This window comes from Petromyzon marinus, chromosome 1 (assembly GCF_048934315.1).
Source record: "Petromyzon marinus isolate PM22_M1 ecotype Great Lakes invasive population chromosome 1, UKy_Petmar_22M1.pri1.0, whole genome shotgun sequence".
NCBI classification, from domain to species: Eukaryota; Metazoa; Chordata; class Hyperoartia; order Petromyzontiformes; family Petromyzontidae; genus Petromyzon; species Petromyzon marinus.
Window position 1 is genome coordinate 21,990,078 of NC_133667.1, and position 11,584 is coordinate 22,001,661.

An 11,584-nucleotide genomic window follows, 5' to 3' on the forward strand; every position below is an offset into this window, starting at 1 on the left:
CCACCAAGGGAGGCAGCCAATACCAACGCAGGCCAGTGCCAGAAAGATAACGTAACCTTAAAACAGCATGGAAACGAACGGTCTGTGCAAAAAATAGCACCAGAAATGTTGAACTAAGTCCTACCGGAGTTGAAGGTGCATATTCTTCATCATAATTCAGCACGGGGCTGTCAAACCGATGATGACAACAATTTATCACAATCTCGACTATTCCCTATGTTGGGCAATTTTTTGCTTCATTCGGAACACCGTGTATATTGCTTTGCCCTTGCAAGAGTAATTTATGTGGAGGTTTTATAGAAGGGCTTTCATGAGCTTCACACATAATGCCCATAAATGGTTTTCAAGTTTCACCAGGACTGAGCCATTTATTAGTTTGTTTACACAAGTTCATGACAGCAGATATAAGCACCTAAAAAGAACTAACAAAACCTCCAACGCATATTTGTCAAGTCACTTTTAATACGCACACACGCATGGGTGTGTACGCGGGAGGTGTGTTAAACCTGCCACAGTGAATCGATTGAAATAGATTTGAATAGAGTTGGAGCTCGCCTATCTGATTACTTGAGTAATGTCATCAATGACTTCACCGTGTTGTATCGGTTGGATTACTTGAATAATCGGACAGAAAACTTTGGAGGGGATAAAAAGTATCACATCTTTTTCCCACGTGTGCCACTAGACAGAAGGTGATGGGTGAGGGCTTAACGATGGCACTGGCATCATTAGTTGCGTCGCACCGAGTGTGGCTTGTAGTAGTAGGGGGTTTCCTGCCTTCAGGAAGAAGGATGAGTGGGGCCGGTCGCTATTTTAAAATGGGCTCGAGTAATCCGTTACGGCAAAATAGTCGATTGAAGTTTTCAGTTGATTAATCCACTTAACAGGCTAAGTATCCACTGTGTGAATGTGCGCCATATGTAAAGTACTTTGTCACGTTTCGCTGCCTTCTCAATCAGATTAATTGTCATGATTTGGAGTCAAAGTTTGATTCAATAATGTATTCTTATTTTCCTATTTTGGTGAATTTAGCGACTTCCTATACCACCGGAAGTCACAGGAACCCATTGCACACAAGCTATAAGTAGATATCGAATCGGTGGCTGTATTGTGGACCCAAGGACCGATATAATAAATTAATAGATGCATAATGTTGTACACAACCCTTTGTCAATCTCCTGCCGGTGTTGGTTATGGGGGGTCATTTGACCCAGACTTTCCCATGCTCGCCAAGTGCAAGCTACTAAAGAACCGAGGCGCATGACCCGTTCAGATGTCACTCGCCGCTGACGTGAGCCATGTCTGTGAATCAAACTCAGCTTTGCTGGGCTATTAGCCCAGTACCTTGATCAAATGGGCCGCTGCTACACCCCAATGACCGAATCAGTCGTAGATACATTGAATGGAGGTACTTTCTTTGTTTAATTCCGCACGCATACAGAGTATGCATAAAGTATACTGTTAAATAATGTCATAAAAATACAATAGGCTGCACCGTGTGTGTCGAACAGTCGTGGACGTGTCTACGAGCAAGGCTGACCGTGAGAAAGTCTTGTAGCCGTACGCACAGTTATGCAACCATGCGTCTGTGCTTCTGCACTCCACAATGTGTTTGTCGTTGGGTTCATTTATTTATTTTAATTGAAATCAAAATAATTGCACTTTTGTAAACAAAATTAGGTTACTAATTATTTCATAACAATGTTTGTATTCACGATGGCACTCCCAATGCTATTTCCAACAATTACCGCAATCTAATGCATGTCTACGCAGTTTAACTGTTCATTGAATGAATGCATTACATGTGTTGTTTTGTAGGTTACTTTAATGTAAATAAAATGCTTCACTGCATTTGACTGCCTAGGCTACAAAATCAAACAAAGTGTGGTCGTGGAAAATATAGATTTTCATCTTATCTATAGTCCATTATCATTCCACCGATAGATGAAGGCCTGCCACGTTGGTCAGTGCGGGTTGGGGAAGTGACAGCCCAGGACCGGTTCAGAGATATCTCCCCTCGGACGTTAGCCGTTGCTGGGATTGAACTTAGGTTGCCAGGTACAGTGCATAAAACACTGCCTTTCGGGATTAGTTTTATAATTTTTCTACATTAATAATAAAAACTAAGCTTAGCCCGTACTAAAAAAGCATGGATGAAAGTTTAAGGCAGTGGCACGGCCCAGAGGTAGCGCATTTACTGCTTGTTGCAGAGGTTCACGGTTCGAAATGAGTGGCCGCCCCTGGTTATTACTGCGGGTGTATGCACCGTAAAGGTGCAATGGACGTTAAAGATCCTGTGACGCATTTGCAAGAGCAGGAGATTGTCTGTCCAAATTTTTCATATTTGAAAAAAAAAGCATTACAATTTGAAGAAAAAAATACCTGCAAATAACACAATTGGGATTATACATTTCTATCATGGCTCACTACTGTGGAAACTTGGCAGTACGCTCCGGAAAAAGGAGTCGTGGGTATCTGAGGCTTTCCATGGTAAACAAGCAATGTCATACAAATAAAGCGGTAACTTGAGTTGAAGAAGATTATAAAGGAACAAGCTTAGTTTGTAACCATGCAGGCATGGGTTGTGACTATCAACTCAAACCCTGCACTGTGTAGTTTGCAGAGGTTATACACATAGAGACACTGCATGCAGACTAAAAGCTCCCACGGTTAATGATTAAACCAGGCAGTGACTTAATTAGAGTGGGATTTTGCAATATAAACATGACACAAGGGATATCTGTGAACGCACGCCAAACAATAATAATTCAGCAGTATTTCTAAAATCATTACGAAAATGTTTATCAACGTCATGCTGTCCACTTCGAAGAGTGGTAGTGTTAAATTGGCTTTTTAAAATGAACTGGGTCTTTCAAACAACCGCAGGGGTCAAATGACCAAAACTCCCCCCCATACGATGGACAGCGAGTTCCCTCATTGTTTTTCAACGTGTTTTCTTTTCTCGCTGGAATGTGCTTACATACACTTTTATAAAAACATGCCATTAGGCGCACACTCATGGAAATCTTATTTCGGGTAAGTGGGAGGATTTTACATGAACACGATTGCCTTCGTTGAACTTAGCATCTGGCATACACCATAGGGCTTTTATAGCCTGTTTTTTATATTTCGGGTTCAATCCATTATACTTGAATGCAAGATGAAGTAAAAACCGAGCAAGTACCTTTATAAAAATGCGAAGCACAATAGATGTGACATTATGGTATCACACATGTTGCGATGATGACGCCGTACGTGATGGCATGTATGACACGGAACCACACGCTTAATTCAATCATGAGACTACGTGAAACGATTCCATTGTTTAAAGCACAAAAGCATTCATTGCGTTCTTTTCCATTAAATTGAAGGCGAATTTTTGTTGTTGTTGTTGCTGTTTAAATGACATTCAATGCGGCACATTTTTGTAAAAAAAAGAAAAAAACAACACAATCGCTGAAAAGTGAGCACAATGTTTCACCTGACGTAAAGGTTGCGCACACAGAAGGTCCGCCTCGCGCAGCGGTGGCACGGCAGCCTCTGCCTATTTTGGCAGGAAAAGGGTCAAATTGGTGGAGAGAAATAATACATTTTTGTTTGTTTTCAGTAACATTCCAACACACGACTTAGGCCCCAGAATGTTTTCCATACAATCTGTAGGTAATGCTCACTACCAAAGAGCACACTTTTGAGTACGTGAGCACGTGCACGCACGCGTGTGTGTGTGCTTGTGCGAGTGTGGAGCGATGATGGTGCAGTGGTTCAGACACTTGCGCTACGAACTCAGCTACCTGAGCTCGATTGCAGACATAGATGCATGAATGAGCAAGTCGTGGTTGAACCAGTCCCTGGGCTTCCCCACGGTGAACTTAGCCTTAAAATTAGCATTTGGTGAGCTGTGTAAGCATGATCACTAACGCCGTGCTGACCTAAATAGGTGCTCGCTAACATAACTTGCTCCCAACAGTCTGAGAGACCTTTGTGAATGTATGTGTGAGAGTGCGCATATACATAAGTTGTGGTTAACACTTGCCGAGAACATGCTATTAAGGCACACACACATAAAGTATCTCATGCTTAACATTAATTTGAAGTTGCCCTTTTTATTATCTTGGTATCAAAACTTTGATTGTTGATAAGGAGGTGAACCTGAGATCCAACACATATGAATGTATGTATGACTTATTGAGTTAATTTTCCTAAATATATTTACATGCTAGTGCAGATTATGCTGTACGGTGTGCATACAAAGAACGGTACACAGCCTGTTTTACAACGGGACACACAAAGGCATTTTGTTACAAAAAAAACTATTCTGACCATCATTCATATGTAACGATGTGACACATGAAAAAAAAATTGCGTGTGAAATCTCGCTTCGTAAACATTACATTGCCTAGGACCAAATCACCCTGAATGTAACCCATTATTGTCAGTTCTCGGAAGCGAAAGTACTCGCCAGGGCTTAGCCTGGCGACTACTTGGATGGGAGACTGTCTGGGAATACCAAATGTTGTAGGCTTGAGCTGTAAATTGGCCAACAGATGGCAGCACAGCAATTAATTATTGAATCTCTCTGTGTACGGAGCCTAAGAGTGTTTTACCCCCCTTCGGCCAAATATATGCATATCCAGAATCCTCTCCTGAAAAGTTCTGGAGACTGAGGCTTTGTTGGGTAAATAATGAGAACCATAATAAGAAGCATTATTGACATTCTGTACAGGACTCGTGAGGTAGAAGATATTTTAAAGACGAAACCAAATCGTGGTATTAACGCTGTACATGATAAAGTATAGGCACGTAGTAATATTGTTATTATACTCTATACATTATGTTACCACATTCAAAATTCAACCATAAAAGGTGGTGGTGGTACGTATATGGTGTGAGAATGTTACTTTACAATTCTGTTTAACCTCGTGGTTTTTTTGGAGTACACATTTTTAATAAGTAGCCACTACCATCAATGAACATGGCACATTTTAGATTACTAAATCAACTGCTGAAGTGGGCAGAATTGTAATCAGGTGGGACAACCACAGCAAGAAACAACTGCTGAAGTGGGCAGAATTGTTTCTTGCTGTGGTTGTCCCACCTGATGACGGGACGCTTGTGTTGCTGCCCGAAACGTCGTGATTTAATCCATTTTATTTTATACCTACGTGACTTTACCGAAATAACCAAAGAGTATGCAAACTCCAAATAAACAGGCGTCAGGGTCCGGATCGAAGCCCACGAGCTCCTGCATACACCAACAAAATATAATACACCTTGATATTGGCCTGTTGTAACTGTTTCTCATTCTCAAAAGGCTTTCGTGCAGAAAGTTAAAAGTCAAAGTGTCTCGCTGCCTAAGCGAGCGTCAGCATATTTGTTGATGGTCCTAAGTCAGTGGTGTAAACTCGACATTCCCATTAAGAGGACGACTGTACTTTGTTTTCCTTTTTAATTAAGTTTTTTTTTCTCAGGTCACTTTTGCAAACGAGAAAGCTATCCTGGTCTGGTCTCTTGAGTTCTCACCTGGTTAGACAAAATAAACATGAACTTGAACTACCACTGCTATCCCACAGAGTAGCCCTCCGTGGGATAGCAATTTTACTGATCTTCCAGGGATAAGCCGCGCCAAACTTCAATATTCAAATTCGCAACTATCTAATTACGGGGTGGAGTGGTGGTGCAGTGATTAGCGCAGCCTGCTATGAACTCAGTCATTCCTGACCACGATTAATATCAGTGGCGAGTGAAATCTGAACCAGTACTGGGCACCTCCTTTACCAGCCCACACGAACCAGCAGCATTAATCTTCATGAGCGGCACAGTATAGGGAGGCCTTCAAACTCGCACCTCCGAAAAGGACGGTTGGCCACGTACGGTGCAAAAGAAGTTCAACATACAAACTAAACTATTTTTTATTTACCAGGCTACGCCCCCTGAGCTATATAACTCTTTTTCAGAAGTTACCTGCCTACAAACGATAGCGCCAACGAAGTGGCTTATCGTGTGGAAATTTATAGCAGCCAAATACTCTAAACGCATGTTTCTAAATGTGGAGAGAAAAACCGGATACGTATAAAAATCCATGCGACCACGGCGGGAAGATGCAAACTCAAAATAAACAGGAGTCAGGGTCAGGGTTGAACCCACGACCTTCTGTACACCAGGCGAAGTTAACATCTCATTATTTAATCCAGATTTGAAGTTTTCGTGACTGCAAGGAATCTATACTCTTTGGTTCTTTCGGTAAAGTCACGTAGGTAGAAAAAAATCAATAATAAATTACGACGTTTCGATCGCAACACAAGCAATCGTCATCAGGTAGAAAGACACAGCCGTAGAACTGCTGAACAAGTTCAGCAGATCGAAACGTCGTGATTTATTTTTTTCTACCTAGGAGACTTTACCGAAATAATCAAAAGAGTATTACATTATTATTTAACTTTCTAATTTTAAGACAAGTCCTTGTACCACTGCGCCTACATGGCCAGGTCTTTGACACACATATAGCATATAGCATATAGAGTTCATAGCATATCGATAACATTGTTAACAGGATATATGTATATACTTGACTTCTTTTGGTCCGAAACCCCCAACTCTTTATGAAACTATGCTCCATGAATTGGTCTATGTGTGCGTATATTTAATGGAATGTTGTGACTTGAACTGTAAACCATGCAGATGTGTAATGCTCATTGTGTGCTTGTTCAGGGTTTTAGATGCATACCTGAAATTCTTGCAAAATGGTCATTTCTGAAACCGGTGCATTCAAGCATCAGTTTGCGTACCATGCCAGGAAGTGATTTTATGATAGCACATTAGTGACATCATAAATATTAAAATAGGAGCCCATTAATTTATACCAAGCCCATAAATGTAAATACAAGTTTAAATGCGCTATACATGCTTAATATACTTGGGTTTGTACGTATGAAGTAGTGCCTTTATTTTAAGAGGATTAAATACCAATTAAATAAATGTGAAAGGAAAGATGACTTACTTTCAGTAACAAACACCACTGCTCTACCAATAACATTATTTGCCACTACGGTAGTGACTTCACCCTTTTACATGTTACGTTACCTTGTGCTAAACCTAATTTTACATTTACAAAACAGGAGTAAAACATTCACTGTAACATTTCCGAAATAAAATAGACCAATTTGCTACGTTTATTTTTACATTTTCTCAAATTATGTTATTATGTAACAAGAACCTATTTGCTTAATTTGGAACATTATGTGTAGAGCTTTGGAAGCAAAGCCCTATGCAGTTGCGATGGAATATTAATGACCCCCACATATGAAATATATTTGGTATCATGCTTAGTAACAAAAACCAGGCGCTTGCGTTGTTATTCTATCAGCTGATGTTTCAAAAGAAATGATGACTCAAGCTGTTATTAACTGGAAATTTAAAAATAAACTAAGAATACGCTTGAAATTGTTGGAACAAATGTCGTTCTGTTTAGCGAATCTTGGATCTCGTGGCTTTATACTCGTTTCCCTTTGTTTCACTTAATCTCGGAGGCATTGCTTACAGAATGTCTCGGGCTATTTACACAAATGGTGACCTCTCAAGATAAAGGAGGAAGAGAGGAAATCAGCACCAAACAGCGGTGTCTTCCGAGTAGTCGTGACGCCGACGATACAAGCAGGCAGCACAATCACAGTACGAGTCTTAACTTGGGAAAGACCCATTGCAGGAACTGTGCACGTTAATGCATGAATCTTATACTCCCAATGTTGGGGACGGTCAAAAGTTTGAAATGCCTCACGGCTGATTGCCATCGTAGAGTCTACAAGTGGGAAAGGTCATTTGACAGCTCTCCGATGTGTTTTCGGGTTGTTTGGGATGATGTCTGGCGTTTCGCTCCAAGTGGCTGGAGGATTATTCAGGAACGTGGAGCGAAATGTCGAGTTGCATGCCGGACAACGGGCAGTGCAAAAGCCCAAAACTCATCGGAGAGCTTATGGCATTACATTATTTAATATTCTGTGGTCATTTTTAAATTGCAAATGCACCTGGTTACAAAGCGAATGTACCCAAATGCAGGAATACAAATGCAATTATTTGAAACGTTTAACTTGCCCAATAAAAATGTGAGCCAAGTGCTATGGAAGGAAATACAATCGTCACTTGCCACACATCGGACTATGTTAATAGTAGAGCAAACCTGCCAATACCTGCTTCATAATGTACACCACACACACACTTTGGTTATCTATATTGTGGGTACTGGCGTACACAATGAATGCACTGCGCGCGATCACGTGCGTTTCTCTTCGGCCGTCTGGAACGCTCTTCCTTCCGATATTGAATTGAGAACTCATTTCGTTAAAACTGCTTTTTTTGTGTTAAGCGTGTTGCCATTCACCCGCACCTCCGATTAGCACGGTTGGCTACGTAAGGTGCGAAAGAAGTTCAACATACATACATTGTGGAACAGCTGTAGTCTGACTAATGAGCAGAAATTGGCGCAAACTGGACTGAAATGGTCCGATAAAAAACTCCATTCAAGGGAGAGAGAAAAATTACACGGAACGTCTAAGGCACTACTTTTTATTTACTGTTTGCTGATGTTGCAAGACCGAAATGCTCCGCTGTGCGAAGGTTATGAGATGTCACATTTAGTTTTTATAGCTCTTCTCCCTTCAGCTGTTTTATGAGATAATAAAAAAGTGTTGCAAGTGGCAAACATTAATACTACATTTCACATAAGTCATGTGCACATTACACGTTAAGATCTCTGGCTCACCATAAATCATTCGCTTTTCACAAATGTATTTTTAAAACTTCGGTGTGCGCAGATAACTTTCCCCAAAAATTATGCAAAATCTCGATACACAATCAGTCTTTACGAGAGAAACAAACAACACAGTTTTTAAACACAGTGGGGAACTATTTTTTTGCAATTATTTTCATATTCACTCTCATACCAATGCACTTTCAAAGCCACCGAAAATATATTAAGAGTCATGTAAGTTTCCATTCCCCGCTGGTTTAACGGCAGGCATCCCGTTATTTGCTTCCTCATATACAGAGTAAAGTCACTGTGGGCAAAGCTTCTCTAACTTTGGCGAACCTGAGCCAATGACCACAATTCCACGTGTCTATAGCGGGGAGCCAGTGTCGACCGTAGACAAACACTGACCCACTTCCTCCCTCCAAGTGTAGTGCAGTCTAACAAATTGGTGGTAGTCATTCTCATCTATTTGCGACTCTTTTCAAGTGATCTGGCAATTGAAACACAACAGCAACACAGGTGTGGCTATATTCATTGAAAGGGCATTAGGGTGGTCGGTTTTTAGAATGGCCAAGTTGCGTATTTTAACTAAAGCACGTAAATGTATGCGACTGCGAATATCTCAATCGTAATTTACAAAGGGGGACACAATTACAATTGAGTCCGTCTCTTACACCGGAGTTCACGGCTTTAAGGGAACTCTCAAGTTCCCGGGTGGCACGGTTCGACGGCGCTTGCATCCATCATCAATCGTCACCACCACAATCATCACGAACAACAACAACATCAGCATCAGCAGCACTTCGTGACCACCAAGCGTTCACAACATACCTCGTCCTCGTGGGGGCTGCTCACCACCAGGCAGGTCTCAAGTTCGGAGTGGTTCTTACTCATTTCACCGGTGGCCGCTGCCGCTGCTGCTAACACTGCCGGCTCTTGACTCAACACCGCCAAAAGTGACGCCGTGAACTCCGCTCAAAGCTTGCGCTTGACGACTAAGAAGAAGAAGAAGAAGTAATGCCGCTAATAAAGCAGTGCTGATGTAATTGAATATGCACGAACCCAACAAATAACTTCGCTGAAAAAAAATATATATATAGAAATGTGCAAACAGACTGCAGCGGGGTAGCACTCGTATTTACACTTCAAGACGCGGGTTCAGTCGCTACGGTCGGCGCCGGTTTCCTTTGCGAACGCGCTGTGAGCTCTACACGTGTGGCGTGCGTGAGGGATCTACACGTGAGTGCGCGCGTGAGAGATCTGCACGTGTGGCGTGCGTGAGAGATCTGCACGTGTGGCGTGCGTGAGGGATCTGCACGTGCAGAGGGGAGGACGGTGGTTATATACGAGCGGCTCGCGCGCGCAGCTGACGGTTGCCCACTGCTCCCGAACCCCTCCGCCCCGTGCGCACTCATCCGGAGCGCGCGCCGCCTCTCCCAGCTGAGCGGGGCAGCCCCGCCCCGCAACAACCCCCGCCCCGCCCCGCCCCGCCCCTCCCCCCACCACCCCGCCCCTACACCCACTACCGCCCCGCCCCTCCACCCACTACCGCCCCGCCTCTCCCACCATTAACCCCCCCCCGTCCCTCCCACCACTACCGCCCCGCCCCTCCCACTACTAACCCCCCCCCCGCCCCTGGCTGCGCTACCGCCCCTCCCATCACTACCGTCCCGCCCCTCCCACCACTACCGCCCCGCCCCTCCCACCACTACCGCCCCGCCCCTCCCACCACTACCGCCCCGCCCCTCCCACCACTACCCCAAAGACAAAGATCCCCCGTGTAGCCTGCGCAGACTGTTGGGGGCAAGTGCTGTTAGCGAGGAGCAAACCGATTGAAGGGGCCCAGCACACGGGGGGGGGGGGGGGGGTTGTGGGGCTGGACAGCAAGCACGCCCAGCCGCCTTTGTCTCCCCCAGTGGCGACGTTTACACACTCGCACCACGAAACTCATTTCAGGCTGAGTCGACCTAGGGGAGGCCCGGGGGCCGGTTCATATATAAATCGTCGCTGGCGTTGGTGGGCGTGAGCGGGAGTCGAACTCGGGGAGGCCGGGTTCGTAGCGCAGTGCGCTGACCACTACCCCCTACCCCCTACCCCCCCCCACACCCCCTCTAGCCCCCCTACACCCCCGCCGGACCAACCTACCTCCCCTACCCCGCTCTCAGGCCAACCTCTCTCCCCGGGTGCTTGAGGGGTGTGGCTACCACGCCGAGCCACGCCCCCTTGCATTGAGCCCAGCCCCCTTGGCTGTTTGGAGGGGCGGGGTTATATGCAATGCCCCCCCCCCTACCGCCCCCCAGCTGCTTGGTGGAGGTCACCAAAAAGAGAGGTGTGGGTCAACATTAAACTTAATTTGAGCAAAATGTGAAGATCGACGGGCAGAGCAAGTGTGATACAGCGATAGGCAACCAATTGCACTTTAACATATAGATTGAAAAGGCATTTCTTTAGAACTGCGTCTTGTGTTTAGTTTGCATACCGTGTCAACCCATGCGGTTTACCCGTATTCTTGTACAGGGAAATTGAGTTTCCAGGTCCATAGGGCGTACAGACGTTTCAATATGGGCGAGCATTTGTTGTCTGTTTGTTTCTGCCTTGTGTTGCGACTTTGTAGGATGCACGTTGAGATTTATAAGGGCACGGGGTGACCATGAAGGTCTGAATTGGTCTGTAATAAGGTCGGCATTGATAAGGGGTTGACTGGTATGCGTTTGTTGTCCTTCCCCCGCACCTCCGACAAGCTCGGTTGGCTACGTACGGTGCGAAAGAAATTCACATACAGTACATCCATCAGCACAGTTCAGGTCACCAACGCTCACTGCAGTAAAGACTGCCTATGGA

General features: G+C 44.3%; 1 protein-coding gene across 5 annotated transcripts in view; it reads right to left on the reverse strand.

Moving 5' to 3' along the window:
• The window catches only part of LOC116956130 (RNA-binding protein, mRNA-processing factor 2a-like), an 82,871-nt gene extending 72,697 nt beyond the window's left edge, over positions 1-10,174 (reverse strand). Inside the window, exons 1-3 of one of the 5 annotated variants that reach the window (XM_032977667.2) lie at positions 9,886-10,174; positions 9,575-9,738; positions 3,482-3,544 (exon numbers count right to left, since the gene is read on the reverse strand). In XM_032977667.2, coding sequence (XP_032833558.1) covers positions 3,482-3,544; positions 9,575-9,637 — 126 coding nt within the window. In that variant the 5' untranslated portion in view covers positions 9,638-9,738; positions 9,886-10,174. Of the gene's footprint in view, positions 1-3,481; positions 3,545-9,574 lie in introns of all 5 variants that reach the window. The other 4 variants (XM_032977625.2, XM_032977739.2, XM_032977831.2 and 1 more) reach the window with 4 other exon arrangements.
• Positions 10,175-11,584: the final 1,410 nt, after the last annotated feature.